The sequence below is a fragment of the Trametes versicolor genome, assembly GCF_000271585.1.
Source record: "Trametes versicolor FP-101664 SS1 unplaced genomic scaffold TRAVEscaffold_2, whole genome shotgun sequence".
NCBI lineage: Eukaryota > Fungi > Basidiomycota > Agaricomycetes > Polyporales > Polyporaceae > Trametes > Trametes versicolor.
This window is the reverse complement of record NW_007360322.1, coordinates 2,746,538-2,768,109: the sequence shown is the minus strand read 5'-3', so window position 1 is coordinate 2,768,109 and position 21,572 is coordinate 2,746,538. Positions and strand designations below refer to the sequence as shown.

General features: G+C 57.3%; 7 protein-coding genes across 7 annotated transcripts; 3 read left to right on the top strand and 4 right to left on the bottom strand.

Moving 5' to 3' along the window:
* Positions 1-4: 4 nt before the first annotated feature.
* On the top strand, positions 5-2,336 carry TRAVEDRAFT_161459 (uncharacterized protein; the record flags this gene model as incomplete). Its single annotated transcript, XM_008036309.1, has 4 exons — positions 5-292; positions 355-605; positions 658-928; positions 978-2,336. The coding sequence occupies 4 exons, from the start codon at positions 5-7 to the stop codon at positions 2,334-2,336; spliced, it is 2,169 nt and encodes a 722-aa protein (XP_008034500.1).
* A 1,745-nt stretch (positions 2,337-4,081) lies between these two features.
* TRAVEDRAFT_62860 (uncharacterized protein) lies at positions 4,082-6,717 on the top strand. The gene is made up of 7 exons (XM_008036079.1): positions 4,082-4,181; positions 4,244-4,807; positions 4,865-5,052; positions 5,106-5,315; positions 5,396-5,597; positions 5,656-6,339; positions 6,400-6,717. Exons 2-7 carry the CDS (start codon positions 4,400-4,402, stop codon positions 6,529-6,531), a joined length of 1,824 nt encoding a protein of 607 aa, XP_008034270.1. The 5' UTR covers positions 4,082-4,181; positions 4,244-4,399; the 3' UTR covers positions 6,532-6,717.
* A 596-nt stretch (positions 6,718-7,313) lies between these two features.
* MnP2s (manganase peroxidase) lies at positions 7,314-8,647 on the bottom strand (the record flags this gene model as incomplete). The annotated part of the gene is made up of 5 exons (XM_008036308.1): positions 7,314-7,555; positions 7,617-8,059; positions 8,121-8,255; positions 8,317-8,524; positions 8,587-8,647. The coding sequence occupies 5 exons, from the start codon at positions 8,645-8,647 to the stop codon at positions 7,314-7,316; spliced, it is 1,089 nt and encodes a 362-aa protein (XP_008034499.1).
* Positions 8,648-10,596: 1,949 nt separating this feature from the next.
* LiP12 (prepropeptide lignin peroxidase) lies at positions 10,597-12,075 on the bottom strand (the record flags this gene model as incomplete). The annotated part of the gene is made up of 7 exons (XM_008036307.1): positions 10,597-10,624; positions 10,681-10,745; positions 10,802-10,876; positions 10,942-11,488; positions 11,542-11,676; positions 11,734-11,941; positions 12,015-12,075. 7 exons carry the CDS (start codon positions 12,073-12,075, stop codon positions 10,597-10,599), a joined length of 1,119 nt encoding a protein of 372 aa, XP_008034498.1.
* On the top strand, positions 12,075-12,833 carry TRAVEDRAFT_26611 (uncharacterized protein). The gene is made up of 3 exons (XM_008035382.1): positions 12,075-12,140; positions 12,191-12,476; positions 12,549-12,833. Exons 2-3 carry the CDS (start codon positions 12,307-12,309, stop codon positions 12,679-12,681), a joined length of 303 nt encoding a protein of 100 aa, XP_008033573.1. The 5' UTR covers positions 12,075-12,140; positions 12,191-12,306; the 3' UTR covers positions 12,682-12,833.
* A 1,485-nt stretch (positions 12,834-14,318) lies between these two features.
* Positions 14,319-15,781, bottom strand: LiP2 (lignin peroxidase isozyme; the record flags this gene model as incomplete). Its single annotated transcript, XM_008035690.1, has 7 exons — positions 14,319-14,331; positions 14,391-14,455; positions 14,517-14,591; positions 14,648-15,194; positions 15,250-15,384; positions 15,445-15,652; positions 15,721-15,781. 7 exons carry the CDS (start codon positions 15,779-15,781, stop codon positions 14,319-14,321), a joined length of 1,104 nt encoding a protein of 367 aa, XP_008033881.1.
* Positions 15,782-17,910: 2,129 nt separating this feature from the next.
* TRAVEDRAFT_62859 (uncharacterized protein) lies at positions 17,911-21,432 on the bottom strand (the record flags this gene model as incomplete). The annotated part of the gene is made up of 6 exons (XM_008036078.1): positions 17,911-18,035; positions 18,086-18,208; positions 18,272-20,228; positions 20,461-20,721; positions 20,779-21,225; positions 21,276-21,432. The coding sequence occupies 6 exons, from the start codon at positions 21,430-21,432 to the stop codon at positions 17,960-17,962; spliced, it is 3,021 nt and encodes a 1,006-aa protein (XP_008034269.1). The 3' UTR covers positions 17,911-17,959.
* Between the last annotated feature and the right edge of the window lie 140 nt (positions 21,433-21,572).

Sequence of the window (21,572 nt, the reverse complement as noted above, 5' to 3'; positions counted from 1 at the left end):
TCGGATGGTCATCTGCAGTGAAGAGGCGCGTTTCCGGTGGCGCAATCTTCGGTCAGTCGGTGCCGTGTACTCCACGAGCTGCGAGGGGACTGTCCGGGTACTCGACATCCAGGTGCCTGCGAAGCCGTGCGCCAGGTGTCTATCCCTCCTCCATGTAGCGGTCTTCCGCACACAGCTCAACAGGGAGATGCCCGACGAGTCCAACATGAAATACACGCCATGGCTTTACCAGAACAAGGAGATGGGGGCCATATATCTCAAGTATCTTGGTGTGCGACAGTTGCTCGAGGAGGTAAGCCGGTCATTGCAATGTATCGTTCATTGCCATGAACTAATCCATTACTTCTTTATCAGGGCGGACACACACCCTGGCGCAAGTTTGGAATGGGTGTGGCCGCTGGCACATTCAAGAACAGCCGTGTCATGCTCGGAGCCATCGAGGCCATGCAGATCAGGAGCGAGCGAATGGCACAAGGCAAGCAGATGCAAAACATGACATACAGCCGCGAGTTCACAGACTTTGCCAATGTCCTTGCGTCTATCTCGACACGAGCCTATCAGACCTTCCGACATCATTTTGGTGGCCCGCATGTCCGTACTCTTCAGTAAGTATCACTGGCATTCTTAATAGGCTCCCGTCCTGATGATTGGTGTCAGGAAACTGCGGGCACGTCTTCCTCGCTTCCAGCCAGGCATCTCGTCTGCCAATGTTGCGCTTGCTTCAGCCGTTCTTACTCAGCTGGACTATGCTGGACCGGTTGTCCTAGCCTGGGACGACACTGCTCTCGAGCCTGCCATCAGTGTTTGGGAAGATGCAGCGACCGGGATATGTTCCATTCTCGGCAGTACACACGGTGTAATGCAAGTGGCCTCTGCGGACGAGTTTGATGCGATCTTTGACAAAGCTAAGATGTCAAAAGCGGACAAGGTGAGTGCAAATGCATTAGTAACGATAGGATCTAACCCCGGCCCCTTAGATCCGCCTATTTGTTCTCATCGTCCCTCTCACAAAAGTCCCTCCCCTTCTCCTGGCTGCTGTAGCGCGTGGTGGTAAGGAGAACGCGCAGGATCTGCTTGACATCCACAATGAGCTCCTCGGCCACCTCCACGCACACGAGATCTATCCCGTCTCATACGCCGCTGATGGAACCGAAGTCGAACGCGCATTGCAGCGCAAAATCATCGCTGCCACCCACCGCTTCTCCCCGTACATTATCCCCAACGACGTCCCCGGGTGCACAATCGAGTTGCGGATACACACCATCAACAAGCATCCCGTGATCACTGTCCAAGATCCGAAGCACGCCCTGAAAACTGCGCGGAATCAGCTGTTCACTGGTGCACGTATCCTTGTTCTAGGCTGCCTGGCCTTCTTCTACGCGCAGTTGCTTCTGCTGTCGCAGCATATCCTCTCCCCTCTATTCCGCCGCGACGTGGAGAAGGTCGACAAGCAGGATGACCGTGCTGCCGCCCGGCTATTCTCCGCCGAGTCCCTCGATGTTGTGCTCCGCTACCACAGCGAGTTCCGTGCGCTTGCCGTTTACCTCTACGCGCTCGGTGAACTCGTTGATGCTTGGGAGAACCGCCAAATTTCCCACGTCGAGCGTGCGAGGATGGTGATGTCCACACGGTTCTTCCTCATGGCCTGGCGTACACACATCGTCCTCCACCCGGCTTACTCCACCAACGTCCAATTCATCTCACGCGAGTCCTTCGACATCTTCATTATGCTCTGCGACAGCCTCCTGAGCCTCATTGTGGTCTACCGTCAGTACTTTCCATACCATCCCCTGATGCCTTGGCTTCATTCAACCACTCCCTGCGAGCACATCTTTGGCATCATCCGTACGCTGAAGAAGGACTTCAACTTCGCTGATCTTCTCTATCTGGAGTCGAAGCTGCGCACACTGCTTCTCGGGGCATTCGATCGCCTTACTCCGCTCGATCGAGCAAATGAACGAGCCGCTGGGTACTACCACTCGTACTTTGATAGTACAAGTGTCGACGCTGACAACCTGCGTCAATGGCCTTCGGAAATCGAGCTTCAAGAGGCGTCGCGCGCGGCATTCCTGGACGCCGAGCAGCTACTCGAGTCCGTGCAGTTGAACGCGCGCAAACTCCTACAGCAATACAAGCCCCCTACCACGTCGGAGCAGTCGACGTCGGCGCGTCAGCGTGGTGCCACTTCTACCTGTACGCCAACGGGCCCGCAGTCACTCGCCGACCTCCTCACCCTGTATGCTCGCATCGATCTTGATCCTGTCCGGGAGCAGGAGGTCACCGTTTGCGAGATTGCTCTAGTTGCCGAAAGCATGGACGGGACGATCGCGATGTGAGTGTCCTTTCCCATGTCAGGTATTGGCACCTTTTAACGGTGATTCCTGTTGTACAGAAACGCACTTCCGGATGCGTGCGATGCGACAGAACTGCCGGTCGTCAAGACTGCTATCAATGATCAGCTTCTATCGCCTTCCAAGCCAAAAGGTGAGTCCTATGTACCTCTGTTTGACAACCATGACAGAGTTTGTTTATTAACAAACTTCTGTATCCTTTTATAAGCTCGAGCTGCTAAGGGTGTGCCCGAGAGCTATGCCAAATCCCAGTGCATGAGCGAACCGCTCTACAACTCTATCACCAAGGAACTCAATGTCGCTGTATTGAAGGCCCGACGCCTGCGGCATCAGACATCACTTGCTGAGAAGGCTGTACGGCAATATCAGCAACCAAACAAGATTGCGCCCTCGCCGTCGAATGTAGACGGTGGTGATGAGTCTTCGCTCACACTGCGTCAGCAGCTCCTCCAGCGACTTGCCGGTTCTATCCCTGAGAACGAGACATTCAATGCGACATCCGGCGTTGATCGACATGTCCGACATACCGGTACCTTCCATACAAGCACGGATAGTCCAGCTCGTGTCGCCCAAAAGAAGACTCTGCGCAGCGTCGCCGCTAACGTAAGTTGCCGTATATTCTTGGCTTATATGATATCTAACGTCACTTTTGCTCTGCTAGAACCATTGCCGCCTTCGCGCGGAAGCACTACTTGTACTACAAGACCTGCATGAGCAAATGTCAACCGCAAACATCAGTCCGCTCTCACCTCTGGTACCGGGGTGCTTCATAGTTGTTCTGCACTATGCTGCATCGGCTCGGGGGGCTCCACGGTTGCTGCTGGGTCGAGGTGCGTACAGTAGTCCCCCCAGTGTGAGCACTATAGCATCAACTAACACCTTAAACAGTCTTGACAATGTACACGAAGTCCGACGCACGGGGCAGCCGACACGAGCACATGGAGAGAGCCGAGAACGTCGGATATCTGTCCTATGTCGCCGTCGAGGTCTTCGTATTTTCCCACAACTCCACGTACTCGTCCCTCGCATGCCCCTCGCTCGGAAGCTCCACAATCCTTCGCTTTCCTCCTACGCAGGTCCTATTCTCTTTTGCGACGTGCTCGAAGAGCATCATGCTCTCCAAGATCACAACACCGGACGGCAGCTCTTTGACGCTGGCGACACTCTGCGACTTCTCGGCGTCTATCCTCGAGCAACTGGTCGAACGAACGGATGAAGTTGCTACATGCATCAAGAAACTGTCTCAGCTATCCAACAAGCAGAAGAGGACCACCTTGGCGGTGGTAGAGGAAGAGCAGGGAGGTTCCTCCAGCGATGATGACGGTGATATGTAGTCTAGGAAAGTGTCGACGCATATTTTCATTATTCGCTTCCCTCGCTCTCCCCTTGGTGTTTTGACAATCTCATATAATCGTATACATCATTTAGTGTCGCGTCAAATATTTGTAGACTCCTACGTATTTTCTCCGATTTTCTAGAGGTCCGATCGCAGATGTCGATAAGCGCCCGGCCCAAAAAGGTATGTCCGAAAAACATGTCGATAAAACAGGCCCAAATCTGTGTCGACTAAAACCCCCAAATTGGGGTGTTTTGCGATCGGACCTTTGGCGGCATAGGCGGGGGTCCTAGTACGACGCGTATGCGTAGGCGCCTCCTGGGTACAAGCGTGTGCTGTGGGAATGTACTTAAGGTTCCCTCTCCTCTCCTGCTCGCCGCTCTTTCTCCACGGCCCCGTCTCCGTCTGGTTGCATGCTGGCCCGCGCTTTGCGATATCTGGCCAAGGCGGTGCGCTGACTCGAACATTACGCTCTCAGAGGACGCTTCGAAGAGGTACGAGTACTTCTGTGGCCTGGGTGGCGAGCTATCTGATGAACCTTACCCCGCATGGCCAGCTGCCGCAGCCTGCAGGCACCCATCGTCATCACAGCCTCCTCACTCCCCGAGCCTACGCTGAGCCGGCTGCTGCACACCCTCAAGGTCCCGCAGGTGCGCCAGACATCCCCGAGCACTTCCTGCTCGCTGCCGCCACCACCGCCCCCGCTGTTTCGATGGACGGGCGCGAGCTTCGCCGAACACGCTCCGAAGGCGGTGCGCCGGGCCCGCACCCCACGCGCGTCCGCGTTTCGCATCGTCCAGGCGCCTCCATGTCCTCGCGGCGCGCCCCCACGCTCCCCCCGCTCGACCTGCCAGGTGAGTTGCGCATACCGTCGCTCGGCACGCTGCACGAGGGCCCTCCGACGCGCGCGGGCTGGGACGTCCCGCTGTACAATGAACGTGAACCAAGGCGCGATCCCACGCCACCTCGCGCGGCAGACAATGGCGAACAGGGCACCGGGGACCAGCCCGACGGCCTCGTAGGTATGATCATGGAACTGCTGGGCTACGCAGGGCCGAACGCAAAGGCGCGGCGCGACCTCCTGTCTTTCATTTTCTACCTCATCTTTGGCTTCGCGCAGGTCTGTGCATATTTGTGTCCCACGACCTTTGCGATGGCCGCTCAGATGTTTTTACAGTTTGTGATCATTGTCACTTTGTTGGCTTACTCGGCTAACCACGAAAGTCCGACCATGCCTGGGGAAACTGAGTGGAGAGCCTGTGACAGACCGCTGGGAGCATGGAATGCGCTTTGGCTCGTCAGGGTCGCACTTGGCTGTTTATTAGCTTTCTGGAGCTGGCAGAAGGAGCGGGAGAAGCGGGCAAAGTACGCATCTGTTGCCGCCCTGAATTCGAACCATATTGCTAACTCGGAAACAGCTGGCGGGCACAAAGACGCCGGGAAGGCGAAGCGGAAATTGCAAACCAGCGATATGCAAATGGACGGCCTCACCATGCTCGCGCTGAAGAGACTACGGCGAGGACTGCCGGTCGCTTGCCAGGTAACTCCTACGACAGTGAGGATGGGGGGATCGGACCCACGAGTGCGAATTCTCATCTCACCCCTGCCCAGTCTCCACTTCATTCTCGGTTAGTGTCTTCTCTATCATCCGCTATAGCTCTGACACAAGCTAATTTCGAAACGTTTTGCATACGTTTCGGCCAAACAGCGTCTCTATGTGCACGTCGTTCATCTCGCTGGCATGGTTTCTGACGGCACACATTCTGGCGTACACGTCGCTGAACACCTGTCGATTCGCAGCCCCTCATCTCTGGTGGCTCACGTTCGGTATCTTGTGCATCCTCTACGTGATGATCCTCGAGATATTCCTGCTCGGTCTACTGGTCTTCATCCTCGGCCCGGTTCTATATGTAGGTGCCAACCTGTGTCACGTAGGTTCAATGTCGTTGATTCCTGTCTCGCACACAGCTCGTTTGGAACATCGCCCTGCTCTGTATAGGTAGACACCCGCTTCAGAACCCGCACTACATCAACCCCGACATCGGGAAGCTCCCAAAGTCGATCGTGCAGCAGATCCCCCTCGTGCTGTACATCCCACCCCCGCCCGGCGAATCCACAGACGGCAGCACCCCAATCGCCATTCCCCCCGCAACGCACCAGTACCCGCCCAAAAGCCCCACAACGAAGAAGTCCGCGCCCGCGGGCGCGCAGCCCAAACGCCGCTTCCTCTTCTTCCGGCGCAAAGGCGCGGCGAAGCGCAAGACGCGCTCATCCCCCGCGCACGACCTCGAGAAAGGCGGAGCAGGCAAGAACGCCGCAGAGCCAGATGATGACGACGTGGACGTGCCGTGGGACGAGATGTGGGAGGAGAGCGAGTACCCGTTCGTGCGCCTCGAGGGCAACCGCGCGGTGTGCGCGATCTGCCTCATGGACTTCGAGGAGCCGCGGCGGGTGCGCGGGCCGGGCGCCGTTAAGGCCGATGGCAGCACACCCGCCGCGGCGAATTCGCCGGCCACCCCAAGTGCGGGCGCGGGGACGCAGGAGGTGCAGGTGGAGGAGGTGACGGAGGAGGAGCGGGACGCGCTGCACCTGGACGACGCGGGTGAGGGCGCGCAGCCGCTCCGGCTGCTGATGTGTGGGCATGCCTTCCACGTAAGCCTACTATGTCTCTCGCTGACCTGGAGTGCTCCCGGCTGACATATGTTTATATAGCAAACGTGTGTGGACCCTTGGTTGACAGACGTGTCGGGGCGGTGCCCGACATGTCAGCGGCCCGTCGAGATCTCCAAGCCGTCCAAGAAGGACAAGAGGCGGGGCGGACGGACACAGCCTGGTCCTAGATGATCTCCTTGTCCTTGCTCCCCCCGCTCAGGCTGCCCCTGTATTTTTCGTTCCTTTGCTGATTCCTATGGACTGCTGCTGACTACAATTTTCTGATTACTCTCTGCTACTCATGATCACGATACGATACGTTCACGCCGATCGAATGTCTGCTCATGTATCTACTGCTGTCCATCTCCCCGCTCGTGTAATACATATGTATATTGCTTGTATGATATTTCCACCCCCACGGTGTCGGTCCTCCAGACCGATCCAGGGGGTACCTGTCTGCGCCGGACCGGGTGCAGCCCTAAGTATACAGTTGTCAGCGTAAGGTTCCCTGGGCAGGGACCCGAGTACTCAATGTCCCCTTTGGTCGGTATCCTCCGATGTTACCGCTTATGTTTACTTCAATGCCGGCGTTCTGCTGTCTACGACTGTATCACTGGTGGTGGTACCTGTGGACTCTGCACTATAGAGTCTGAACCTTACGTTGTGTACTACTGCGGGTACATTACTTTGCACTGCTGAAAAGAATGTGCGCTGTACTACTGACAGTGGCACACAGATGGTTTGGTCAACACCGATAAATTGTGGACCGTATAAACACAGTGACCAAAGATACAATGAGACACCCGAGGAGATACACAAGCATATAAGGGGAGGGAAGCGCGAGAACCAGTCCAAACGGCCGAACCCGGTGCCTAAGGCCTCGAACCCGGCCTTTCCAACTGCGGCGTCATTTACGACGGGGGGCTGCAAGGATACAAGTCAGCGCCGGGCGACATACTCGAGCGATCAGGCACTTACACGGGGGCGACTGTGGTGACGGGTCCGGGGTCGGTGGGGAGCGTCGGGAAGGGGGTCTCGGCGCACGCCTGCTCGACGTCGGCGTTGCTGAGGCCAGCGGGGAAGTGCGCGACGCTCGTCGCGGGCGGGGGCGTGGGCACGAGCTCGGAGCACTCGATCAGCAGGCTCTCGTCGTGGCCGAGCACGGTCATCTTGCGGAAGGCAGCCTTGAACGCGGACTGGAGCTTAGCCTGATTGTCTGCGTTCCCACGCGTCAGTATCCCCCAATACATCAAGGGGTAAGAAAAAGAGATACGCACTGACGAAGGACTGCCACTCGCAAGCAGTGCGAGAGTCGCGCGCGAGCTCAGAGTCGGACTGGAGGCGCAGCTCGCCGCGGAGGGGCGACTCGACCTCGCCCTGGTTGCCGCCGGTGCCGGGGAAGAGCGTGCCACGGAGCTGGGTCTCGATGAAGAACTGCGTGTCGAACTCCTCCGGGGTCGAGTCGAAGGGCGTTCCGGGGATGCTCGGGTCGACGTGGTCGGCCGCCGCGATCGTGTGCGACACGAGGAGCGCGACGATCTCGGCGGGCGTGAAGCCGCCCGCGTCGGAGAACCGCTCGATGATGCTGTCGACGGTGTCGAACGGCTCGGGCACCGTCAGGTCGGGCGCGGGCTGCGTCGCGTCGGGGCGGCCGATGAACACGTCCAGCTGGGGCGCGCCAGGGCAGTTGCTGACACCGATCGCGCCGGCGAACTGGATGCTGCAGTGGGAGGTGTTGTCAGTTTCGGACAGCACGCTAGATGTCAGGGGAAGACACGAACAAGTCGGCGGTGGTGAGGTTGTGGCGGGCGATGAACGGCCGTTGCTCGTCGATGATCTCGTCGACACCGAGGTTGGCGTGGAAGTTGGTTTCGATGTCCTCAAAGAGGGCGATGGAGCCGTCGGCACCTCCGCCTCTGCAGAGCACCAAAGTTAGATACCTGACGATATGGAGGCCCAGAGGAGATATGAAGTTACCCGAATTGGCCGCGAGAGGCGATGGAAGGAGAGATGCCGATGGCGTCGTGGAAGGTCAGACGGAGGGACTCGTGGACCTCCTCGCCACACTCGCCGCCATCGAACAGGTTCTGCTGGATGTCGTCGCGGACAGCGAAGAGCTGGCAGCACGCCGCGTTGGTAGCGGTGTTCACGCCGTCGGGGCAGGCGACACGGCGGGTGAGCGCGCCTAGGCAGGTAAGACGATATCAGGATGACGTCGTAGCAGAAATACCGCGCTCTATCGCTCACCGCTTGCGACCTGGATGATGACCAGAACCGAAAGGAGAGAGGCGAGAGTTTTGAAAGCCATCGTATGAGGAGGAGGATAGACGGTAGAGGAGTTGGTGCGAGTATCCTGAGGTCTCTTTGCTCTTGCATCAGGGCCTTTATACTCGCCATCTGCTCGTGCAAAACGCAGTGCGATATGTCGAACTTGCTAGATCATGTAGGGCTCGATACGCACTCGTCCAATCACTGAATGGCGATTCCAGGACTGTGAGGACCCATACCCATGGCTTTGGGAGAATGTGAATGCCTTCGGGGCCGGTGCGCTGCGTACGTGAGTTTCGATGTGCAAGGACAAGGGCGTTGAGGCTATGTTTGCAGCTGCGCTCACCCGAGCCGTCGGAGGGTGGCGAGACCGACGCGGCCCGCAGGTTGGGTGCCTGCATTTTCATGAGAAAGCGCAGATGCGTGTGGGCACAGCCGGCCTTCTGGAAAGCAGCCATGTCCCTGTAAGGGTACACGGTGGCCCGCGGAAGCGGCACCGCATGTTTTGGGATCTTTGGTAGCACCCACCAGGTGGAGATGAGGGACATTTCATGCGACAGACGAGTCAGCCCGTTCACAAAGAAGCAGAGGAACAGGAGACATACCAAGGTACTGGGTGAACTGCGCTCGGGAATGAACCACAACCGGTGCTCTGTGTGAGCCTGGCTCGAGCACATCGATAGAAGAACGTCTTGTCAAGAGCCAGGGATCAGTAAGGTACTGCTTCACCTTGAAGGCTTTGACATTAGGCGAGCCGCTGTGGGGGACATTTCGGATGGAATGCGTACAGGAGAGTGACGTCGACTACAGATTTACTTGCACTTGAACTTGGCATGCGAACCCGAGTTGGAGCTCGAGTGAGAGGGACTTGGCGGTCGAAATAAGCACTTCGGCCAATGCCTGTCAGTTTGAGAACTAGGGACCGCGGGATCGGGATCTTCAAAGACGCATAAAGTGCTCATCCTCGCCGGACCCGGGGCTGACATTGGTCAGGTCGAGATCGGTGACGCTCAATGCCGCCCAGATGCCGTCGGACCCAGTAGACATTGTCCCATGGTTGCGTGTAAACGCCTGGAGCGACGAGAAGGCGCACAATACATCCGGGGTTAGTGGTTCTCACACATCTCCGTGCGGCGTCCCATCGTCCGCAACGCCGTCTACGAGCAATTGTCAGTGTGCTGTGATGTATCGAGTGACAACATAACGACTTGCCATACGGTGGTACTAGTAGCAGGCTTGCAAGACGCAGAAATCAGTACTTACTCCGCGTTTGTGGGAGGTATCAGCCCTGGGAGGCGACATTCGCAACCAGGCCGGCAGTGACCAGTCACCGTACCGAGAAGCAGGAGATGTTGATCTTTTCTACACGGGTGCAAACACAGCCCTTCGTTCCCCTGAAAGAGAGTTGTGAAGAGATCAAGGAGCGAACAGTGATACAGGCATGAGGAGAAAAGGGATTTGATGTTTGGGCGTCGTACTACGAAATAACGTTAACTTAATATGATGACATGGCCGCAGGAGGAAAGGCCGTTAACCGCGCGGATCGTGCTCAGTCTGGTGTCGAAGCGCCCGAAGTCGGTTATGGCATTGGCCCGCATGCGAAGGCATGCGACTGATAACACAAAGTATTACAGCACACAACTCAGCTAATAATGGCGCGCTCAAGTTTACGTTCTGTATCTTCGAGTTCCGAGTGCGGGACGAAGTGTTCATTGTACGCAGACGATAAGCCGTGTTCTAAGACCTCAAGTAAGTTTCGGCACTCCGACTCCGATGCGTACTCAATCGCTCGCAAAGACATGTCTAGAACGAATATATTTCAACTTTAATCCACTGATACAACCGCTGTTGTTACAACAACCCCGCGAGAAAGGGGAGACCGAGAGCACAGATACAACCGATACAATGCCGAAAGACATTTAAGGTCAACTACGAGGCGCGGCCTCGCGCGACCATAACCGAGGACGCGATGTTAGGTCCTGGAAACCCTTACTTCCGGGCGGCAGGGGGTTTGGGGCTAGTGGAAGGGCTCGTTAAATCGTGGAGACAAGTGATATCGGTTGTGAAACTTACACGGGGGCAACGGCGGTCTTGGGTCCGGGGTCGGTGGGGAAGGTTGGGAAGGGTGTCTCGGCGCACTATAGGGCGAATGGGTCAGTGAAGTGTAGTCGGCGAGGAACTAGATTGTGCTCACAGCCTGCTCGATGTCGGCGTTGCTCAGGCCAGCGGGGAAGTGCGTGTGGCCCTGAGGGTCAGCCGGGATGGGGACCTATACATGTGGCAGTTAGTGGCTGTTACAGGGGGCCAAGAATGCGAAAGAATGGTGCGACGTACGACTTCCGTGCAGTCGACGAGCGTGTTGATGTCCTGGCCGAAGATGGAGAGGTCGTGGAACACGAACTGGAACATCTGCTGAGCCTTGGGCTGGTTGTCGACGAACGACTGCCACTCGCACGCCGTACGGGAGTCGCGAGCGATGGTGTGGTCGGACTGGAGACGCATCTCGCCCGCAAGGGGAGACTCGACCTCGCCCTGGTTGCCGCCAGAGCCGGGGAAGCTCGTGCCGCGGAGCTGGGTCTCAAGGAAGAACTGCGTGTCCCAGAGCTCGGGGGTGGAGTCGAACGGCAGGCCGGACTTGGTCGGGTCGACGTCGTTGGCGGCAGCAACGGTGTGCGCGGTCAGGAGCCAGACCGTGAGGATGGGGTCGAACTCGCCCTGGGACGCGTCGGCGAGACGGTCGAAGATCTGGTCGGGGGTGTGGAACGGCTCGGGGACGAGGCCGTCGGGGGCGGGCTGGGTGGCGTCCTTGCGGCCAACGAAGGCGGCGAGCTGGGGGGCACCCGCGCAGTTCGAGGCACCAATAGCACCGGCGAATTGGATGCTGCACCGACAAATCAGCACAAGGTCGATCGTCGCTTCGCTTCCGGTACTCACAAGTCAGCGACGGAGATGTTGTGACGGGCGATGAACGGCTTCTGGAGCTCGATGATCTCGTCGAGACCGATGTTGGGGTGGAAGTTGGTCTCGATCTCGGGGAAGATCGCGATGGAGCCGTCGGCACCACCGCCACTAAATAGCAGATCCTGTTAATAAATTGAGCCAGGGGCAGAAATTCATTCGGCGTACCCGAAGATGCCCTGGGCCTCGAGAGCGGGGGAGATGGCGATGGCGTCGTGGAACGTCAGGCGGAGAGACTCGTGCGCCTCAGCCGTGCAGAGACCGCCGTGGAACAAGTTCTGCTGGAGATCCTCGCGGACGGCGAAGAGCTGGCAGCACGCCGCGTTGGTAGCGGTGTTCACGCCGTCGGGGCAAGCGACGCGGCGGGTCAACGCGGCTAGATGATTAATGTGTGTCAGCACGCTGCAAAAAGGCGCACTGTCGGCGGAGACCCGCCACCTCCTACGCACCGTTCGCGCCCTGGAGCGCTCCAATGACCGAGACGAAAGAAAGAAGAGACTTGAAAGCCATGTCGAACTGGGACTGAGGAGGACTGAGGCTTGAGTGCTCTGAGGACTCTCGCCAATGTCGCCCTGCTTTTATACATGTCAGCTGAGGCAGAGAAAAAGTTGAACGTGAAACATACACAGTGTGTTCAATGGTGCTTCCGCCGCACCAGGGCCGCCAAGACCAGACGGTGCGGAGCCAGTAGCCTTGTCAAGGCCAATGGCAGCGCATACATTTCGCTATTCTCGTCAATGTATGTTCCGCCACCACAGTCCTGTGGTAGTTCAACGCGTCCATAGCGTCGGTGTCTCGCGCTGCATCGCGCGTGCAACCAATCCCCGCGTCCTGTGCGACGCCTCGGAGCCTCTTGGTCGGATGTTTGATCGCGCGCGTGTGCCCCTGAGCCCGCCGCGGTCGCCGACGCTGTGAAATTATCGAGTCATTGGGGGTCAGCAGGCTCTCATATCCGCCAGCGGTAGTGAAGAGTAAGCTTACCTTCCTACACACCGCATCCTGTCTGTCGCCCAGGCATGGCCCGACGCCCTGGATCTGCGTCGAACGGAACGGCAGGATGAGCCGTGCCATTGGCCAAAGGAGCGGGCCATGATCGGTGCCCCTCCCAGCGATTGAGAAGGCGGCGCTTGCGGGAACCGCGCTGTGGACCCGACCATGATCTGTTCCCATTGGTATAGCTACACGTGCGGTAGCGCGCCTCAACTGGAACCGAGGTCGGCACGCGTTGAGGTGCAGCTATGACTTCGATCTCTTGGCGGGCAGCAAGCTACTGCATCGTGTCCGCGGTGGAGTGAAAGACCTCCCGCCGGAAAGTGAGGAGGAAGTTTTTGGGTAGTCAAGGCACACAATGAATGAGCCAGATCCTGCAGAATAAGAGCCACATGGGGATCCGCAACTGCCCGTCGGGGCTTGTTGTTACAGACAGCGGTAGCCTGAAGCCAGCAATGACCCTTTTAGCACAAGCCGGGCATAGCTTGCCGTGTGAAGACAAGAGAAGGCTTATTTTCGCCTGGTTCATGTCTCTTAGCATCGTGCACGCTGAAACAAAAGCGCGACAACTTATTCCTTGGTGACGCTGAAGTGGAGCGAGTGGAAAGTATAAGTGAGAAAAGTAGACGTACCAGAAACAATTTTGCGAACGAATGAGCCGGCACAGTATAATCAATCATGACAGTCCATGCCATCGTCATGCCGCAGATGTTCCCGTTCATGCACAGGGCATCGCATATGTCTTCCCACCGCGACCACCGGGTGAAGACCGGTAGAAGGGGGTCAAAATAGACGTGAGTAGACTGTGCCTATGAAGTATTCAGAATGTCAATTGACCACCCGAAAATAGCACAAAGAGCGTGCGTTCTCCCATGCCTGTTTATAGCTTGGTATTTTGAGAAGCGCGTGGGGACGCGATAACAGACCTGTGTGAACATGGCAAGTTTTGACAGACTGAGGGAAATTGATACTGTGTGAATTCAATCGCACGCCTAGGCGCGACGTCATGGCCCGGGTGTGCATATGGACTAGAGACATAGTTTCAGCTACATACCAATATGTTATACCATTAAGTTATGCCCACCTTGTAGTTTTCCGTACGCTGAACATGAACATGAATAGGGATGCTGCCGACCCCGACAAGTTCGAGCTTGGCAGTCAAGTTGATTGAGTTAGGGCTTCATTGTATCCCGGACTTTATGCAGTGCCCCGCGTATTAACATCGTTATCGCGGCGCTGTGAGTCGTGTAACTAGCTCGCAGCAGTCCCAGAGATTCAGAAGTGCAAGGCGTAGTCGTGCACCGCGGCCGTAGCGTCGAGGCTCCGGTCAAGTTCGGAAGCGCCCGTTGGTCCATGCGGCCGCTCCGGATTAGAACGGGACCGACGGCCCGAGGAACAGCTGTGTGCTCAACCAGTCTTCGAGCGATAGAGTACTCAGTAAAACTCACTGGTACGACGCTGTTGAAGGCAGGCAGATCTGACGATATGATGGATATTTGCGCCGGGGACCGAGGTTATGGTGGCAACGTGGGGTGAGTATTCAGTGCAACTTCCCTCAAGCACGGAGTCAATCCTGTTCAACGGATGCACTTTCGGATGTAAAGATCATCAACATCATGTATACCCGTTATACAACGTCCCGCAGCTGCGGTAGTACCCATACAACAAAACACAACCACCAGATCGAAGTCATAAGCTTTAATCCACATCACGCGCCTTCAACGCTCAAATGAGCTTTGCGTTACCGCCTCTAATATATTCTCTCACGGAAGGGGGCTATGAAACAAAAGGCTGTAGTAAGTGACTAATCATATCGATCATAGCTGAAAACTTACACGGGGGCGACAGAGGTCGCGGGACCGGGGTCAGTCGGGAGAGTGGGGAAGGGGGTCTCGACGCACTGTCCGAGATAGCTGGTGATCAGTACTGCAACAAGCTAGGGCTGTATCAGAAATACGTACAGGCTGGTCGATGTCGTTGACGGTCAAACCAGCGGGGAAGTGGGTCACGCCCTGGAGCGGTGCCGGAATCGGAACCTATGCTTGTCGGTTAGTCGGTGTCTAAAACGTTCTATAGGAGCAGAAGCACGCACAACTTCCGTGCAGTCGACGAGCGAGTTGATGTCCTGGCCGAAGATGGAAAGGTCGTGGAACACGAACTGGAACATTGCCTGCGCCTTGGGCTGGTTGTCGACGAACGACTGCCACTCGCACGCGGAGCGGCTGTCGCGCGCGATCGCGAAGTCGGACTGCAGGCGGAACTCGCCGGCGATCGGGGACGCGACCTCACCCTGGTTGTCGCCGGTGCCGGGGAAGGTCGTGCCGTTCAGAAGGACCTCGACGAAGAACTGCGTGTCCCAGACCTCCGGGGTCGAGTCGAAGGGCGAGCCGGGGACGGTCGGGTCGACGTCGTTCGCCGCGGCGACGGTGTGGGCGACGAGGAGCCACACAGTCAAGATCTCGTCGAACTCGCCCTGGGACGCGTCGGCGAGGCGGGCGAAGATCTGGTCCGGGGTGTGGAATGGCTCGGGGACGAGACCGTCGGGGGCGGGCTGAGTAGCATCCACGCGGCCGACGAAGGCGGCAAGTTGGGGAGCACCCGCGCAGTTCGAGGCACCGATGGCTCCGGCGAATTGAATACTATAGCGACGAGTTAGCATGTTGTTATAGTCGCATCATCAACAGTGGAGCTTACAAGTCAGCGACGGAGAGGTTGTGACGCGCGATGAACGGCTTCTGGAGCTCGACGATCTCGTCAAGACCGATGTTGGGGTGGAAGGCGGTCTCGATGTCGGAGAAGATCGCGATGGACCCATCGGCACCTCCGCCACTGTGCAGTAGAGTATCATCAATAACGATGTCTTGAATGCTTACAACGTGCTAGACATACCCAAAGATACCCTGCTGCTCAAGAGCAGGGGAGATGGCGATGGCGTCGTGGAACGTCAGGCGAAGAGACTCGTGCGCCTCGGCCGTGCAGAGACCGCCGTGGAAAAGGTTCTCCTGGAGGTCGTCGCGCACAGCGAAGAGCTGGCAGCACGCCGCGTTAGTCGCGGTGTTCACTCCGTCGGGGCAAGCGACGCGGCGGGTCAATGCGGCTAGCGGATGAAAAGACGTCAGATTGTCGTGACAAATGATGTCGACGTCGGCCGCGCTAGCCACGTACCGGTCGCGCCCTGGAACGCCGCCAAAAGGGAGACGATGGAGAGTAAGGTTTTGAAGGCCATGTCGGTGCCGAGCTGTTGGGGGGCGAAGAGAGGAGAACTCGAGTGCTCTGAGGTCTTTGGGCTGCCGCATCACCTCTTTTATATCTGTCGTGGACCTTGAAATATTGAATAAACTGGGCGGTGTCTCCGCAAGGTCCTCACCGGCTCTCCGCGACCAAGGATAGGTAGCCGAGTTGTGATGCACAGATCGACACAAGGACCCAATGGCAGCTCTGCCATTCCACCATTCTCGGTGCCGTTCACAAACTCGCAGCCATGAAGCGCACTAGCCAGAGGGTCCACAGCACTGGTGTGGCGGTGACGTTGAGCAAGGCAACCAATGGCGGCGAGCTGAAGCATCGCCCTGATCCTTCCCCGCCAGGGCCATCCTAGTTCGTGTGCCCAAGTTGCATCGCTGCCGTAACCTACTGTGAACGTAGGTCGATGTTAGCACCAATAAGCTCATTCTCCCTCCCAAAGCAGTGAGAGACGAACCTACTGTCAAACAACGGATAGAGCCCGACAGAGGGGTGTCGGCGGTCAAGCAACGCTTCGTACGGGTTCAGCCCCTCCGCGAAGGTAGCTGCCACTTGTCCGGTGTCGCTGACCGTGCCTTGAATGCTGTTCGCCGCCCGAAATGCCCCTTCGCGTACGCGTCCTCATACAGTAGCGGCATATCGGAAAAGCAACAGCCCGGGCGCGCGTGCGCGACACGTTCACATCGCTTGGGCTGCAAATACGGGACCGAGACCAACAGAGTGGGGACTTGGCCGGCAGGTCGTCGAGAAGGCCATCCAGAAGTTGCCTAAAGGGAGATACGAAGCGATACGGAGCTATGTTAGATCAAAGTTTCGTTGCATGCTTCCCCGTCTTCCTAGCACCTTCCAGTGCCGTCTCAGATAATGAAGTCGATTGCTGTAGTAAAGAGTAGCAGCGATTCAGGAAAAGGCTCAGTATGAGGCCGTAGTTGACAACTTACCAGGATGGGCTCGACACCGCGGTCCCGCCGAGAATGTATGGTGTCGGCTCCGAGACGGCTGATCGACGACGCGCCCATTAACCGCGAGGTAATTAAGGTTGAATTGCACCTTTCCCATGCCTCTCAAGAGGGCTAGTATTCCCCGCCTGTGTAGGGCAGCCACACGCGGCCCGGGCATACTACTTCTGCACACCTTACACACGGCAATCACGCCCGTGGCAGACTACGTGTATGATGTAGGTTCCAGTTAACATGTACTCGCCTGACGGGCGCATAACATCTTGCTGAAGCATAGGGTAATGCTTTGATCTCTTGATCACTCACCAATTATCACAATCCCAGAGCAGGAAGGCGTGCGTGAGATGCGATCCTCAGCCTTGGTTCGGGGGCGGCTAAATCGTTGTAGCAGGGGGCCCAACGTTAGCTATGCATCCCAGGGACAAGAATATCCTGGGATATGAGGCCTGGCCGTGAGGAGAATATAATAAGGTCGAGTTAGTTCCCTATTCTCGGCATGTGGCGAGGTACAATGTCTGCTCCACCAGGAGTGAACGTGGTTTAACACGGTGCGAGCAGCTGCCACTCTTGAAACGGTTTGATACCCCTGACATCGAGAAACCAATACCCTGGTAAACCGACCGTGCGTTTGAGGGTGAAAATCCGAGAGAAAAACTCACAGACATGGTGCGTCAAGCCGCTCTTGAAGAGTAGAAGCGGACTGTGTGCGCGTCAAGACCCACTTGGCGGTGTCCCTTGTCGTGCCGATGACAAACGCTGTGGGAGAGACTCGGCTGCAGATTGAAAGAAGGGGATGCCTCCCAGGATCCGACGTCAAGGCCTCCCGGGATCCGACGTCAAGGTCGATACCACGCCGGCGGCCTCGCATCATCGTTGAAAGACTCCCATTACGGATAATATCAGAAATCTGTAGCGTTCAGCAGACTCTTGCAAGGGGGAAGAAAGGTTTAGCCGTTCGAGCTGTGGTGCTTGAACATACGAGAGCATCACAGACGAAGGGGGTGGCAGATGAAACGATGGTCGCGTACAACCTCCGAGTCGGAGCCGGGAGGAGAGCATCTTCTCGACACTCGTCGTGGCTGACTGCCAGTCACATAATGGTCACGAGAATGGTCACAGCAAGTTCGGAAGCTTTCAAGCTCAAGGAGGGGCTGGGGCCGTATCATGCCGTTTCTCTTCTTTTCATGGTGCAAGTATTACAGCTACAAATCCGTTTTATCACTATCCCCCGCTCCTGCCACGCAGTCCGGCTCGTGGACAATTACATCTATAACGGAACTGAAAGTACATCAGCAAGGATACACAGATTTAGGGTAAAATATGCTCACCGGAGGTTCATCGTAAACCCCGTCTGGACATCGGTAAGCGTGAGGGTATCGATCGAGTGTACACCTGGTGCAAGCGCCAGGAAGTCCATCCGCACAGATTGGCACGTTGACGGGAGGAGCGGTCTGAAGGCGAAAGTCGGGACATTCAGTATTTCTCACTGCCATTCACGCGAGCGCACCACTCACCCAACACGAACGCGGTTCTCGAGCGGGATGAACCCCGGTGGATGGTCGCCACCCTTCAGACCACCTTCCCTCGTCTTTCGTCGGCGTCGGCGTTCCTCAGGGTAGCTAACCTCGAAGCGGCGCGTCCATGAGGACTGGTTAAACACGAAGATATCGAGCGTGAATTGGTCGAGCGGGTATAGTCGCCCCGCCCGGTTCGCCTTGCCCTTCGTCTGTCGTGACGCCGCGAGGTTCGGCGAGAGCAAGCCAACTGAGACCACTATCGGTTCTCCGCTGCTGTCCTCGTCACCGTCAACCGCGCCGGGAACTGCACGCAAATCCCCGACAGTATTCTGCAAACTCTGCATCGCCTGGAAACCACCTGTGATCGCGCCGAACCCGCCGACGGTCGGCCCAGGCGTCTGAGGCACGCCTCCTCCGCGCTCCCGACGAATCTCAACGCTGGGACCCACGGAGCCTGCGCCTGACTGTTGCGTCACGGGGGTCTGCCAGAACGGCGTTGGGGGAACAGGAGAAGGCGACGAGGGGTATGCGGGATATGCCGGGGTGCGCGGCGGCGTCGGTGTGGGTACAGGCGTTGCAGGGTCGAGCACCTCATTGATTGTGCTCACGCTGTCTGTCTGCGTGTGCGTGTATACCATGAGTGGGTTCAGATTTGGAGGGGGAAGTGGAAGAGGCGGGCTCGTCGGAGCGCCGTATGTCGTGGGTGAGCGGGGGAATGTGGTCTGAAATGCGACCGAAGGTGGGATATATGACGCGCGGTTAGCGGGGATGTGCAGGGTCTGGGCGGTACCGAGCCCTGTTGGTGTCGGACTCGAGTTCGGGGGTGGAGGTGGTTGGTTCGCGGGGTTGAGCATCGAAGTCGAACTTTGGTAATTCATGGGTGACTTGGGCATGCGCGCGTACTCCGAGCTCGGGTTGTCGATGGCCGCGAGGGTATGCCGCTTGCTCCCAGCTACGGCTGTAAGAGGAATGATGCTGCGAGTTGTCAACGGCGTCAGGCTGTTGCGTTGGGGTGGGATTGGGGCTGTAGGGAAGGGAGACGCCGGTGTGGGTAGCACGAAGAGCTCCGGTTGCGCGCCGTCGAGGTCGCCCGACTCTCGCTTCTTGTCAGAAACGCTCCCTGAAGAGAGGTCGAGCACACAATTCCACTTCGAGGAGTAGACGCGTGTGGGATAGGACGTCTCGCCCGACTCGTCCCCATACGGTCGACCACTGATGTTGATTGACACGGCGCGTTGGAGCTCCTCATTAGATGTACTCTTCCCGTCAAGTCCTGGAGGGCGCGCGAGCGAAAACTCGTCGACCTCAGGCCCGCGCAGGAACGAGACCGCGTATAGCAAGTTGACTTGCTCCTTTGGAGCGATCTTCAAGGGAAAGATATCGCCACCTTCGGAGCCCCAGCCCACCAGCGCGGTCCGCGCGCCTGTGCCGCCCACAGTCACGTCTGCTCGCTCGACCTCGAAATGGTATGTCGGGTTACCAGAGGTCGAGTGAGCTTCCGCGAACATATTCTCGATCTCGACGCTGAGGACGACCGTATGTTCCTCATTACCGGCTTCGCGTTGCTCCTGCTCTTGCAGAATATCGTCGTCTAGATCCGAGTCGGACGAATCGGAACCGCGGTCTTCGCCTGTGCTCCTGATCTGTCGCGCCTTCCGCGTCCGTCCGCCCTTTATATCCTGGGGAAGAAGGAAGTACGGGACAAACACTGTGCGCATCCGCACGCGGAAACCTGACAGTATCTTGAGGGTCTTCCGGAAAGACTTGCGGAGCGTCGCTGCTCGTGGAAGGCCACTGGAGGCAGGTGGCGAAGAGATTCCTGTAGCATACGGGACGGGCGTGCCCGTAGACGCAGAGGCTGGAGGACCCAGGGAGAACTCGTGCATACGCGTGTTTGAGCCCAATCGTGACGATGGAAGAGACAAGCGGTGTTGCGCATCGGCAAACGTAGGGCCTGGTATGATGTTAGCGGAGCACTAGCAATAGATTCGAGTTCAAGCCTCCACGAAAGGGACTGGGACGCAAGGTGGAAAAGCAGATCCGTTCGAGCATTTGCTAGCCAAAGCGGTAGCATCTCGCTGATGCAAACTTATATGTAAAGCGCGCAAAGTCTTCACTTCATACAATCCGATATGTGAAATGGGCTTGTCGCGCGGGAGAATACGTCACCACACTGAATTGCTTACCGGCTGATAACCCCTCCAAAAGGTTTACTTCTTGAAGACCGGAAAGGAGGTCATCCTCCTCGCTATCCGAGGGAGGCTGATCCGTTGCTGCGCCGTTAGTCTTGACGGGGGAAGCCAGACCGCCGGACTTGAGACCACCAGCAGCTTCAATAAGCGTAGCGAGAGTGGCCCGTGGGGGCGTCATTGCAAGCGGCTTATTGCGGAGGGTAGTCGACACGGTTATGCAGAGTAACGGGTCGGCAACCTTGGTGAGCATGAACACTAGCGCACGCCTAAGTTATAAGAGCGCGAAGGCCAAAACATGAGAGAGGTGCTCACAGACGAGGATAGACATCTTGTACACAGCTAGCCAGCAGCGTTCGTCAGAGTCCCAGAGAAGGGTAAATTGTTCAGTGTCTCGCGAGTCGGACTCGCCCCAGATGGCGGAGACCAGAGGCGTGCCTTGCGACTGGACATACTTGAGGTCGGACTCTGCAGCAGCGGGTATGGGATGAGGGGTATGTGGAGGGAATATGGACGGGTGCCCGGCGAGCAGTGGGCCGGGGCTGTTGCGACGCATAGAGTGGGTGCGCGGGGGAGGCATGGATAGACGCGCCGTGTTTGGCATCTCGGGCGTAACAGCAGAGGGCGAGATGTAAGAGGTCTCATATGAGATCTGCAAGTGCGCCAGAAAGGAGAGCAGAGATTTGGGAGGGTTGGGAGCAGGATCATCGTCGGATGCAGTAGAGGACAGGCGGATGGTCAAGAGAAAGTCCAGGTTCTCGTCTGCGTTTCGCTGAGCAGCCGATTTTTCGGTTTATATATTCAATACGCACCGAAGAATGCTGTCCTTCTATCTCCGGATGGACCTCGAAGACGAGCGATCCAGTCTTGAGCCTGCTCCGCTCTGTAGTCGGCCGGGAACTCGAGAGACGGCTGCGGGGCTACGACCTCGAGCACGCTAGACTCAAACAGCTCCTCATAGCTACTCATTCGCTATAGCTTGAATTTCGAGCGAGTCCGAAGAGCTAGCCACAAGAAGGTGCAGGGAAGAAAGCGAGAGAGATGCCAATGGTAGCCGGGAGTATGTGGATGAAGTGCAATAGACGCCCATTATGCTGTAGCTCTCTTCC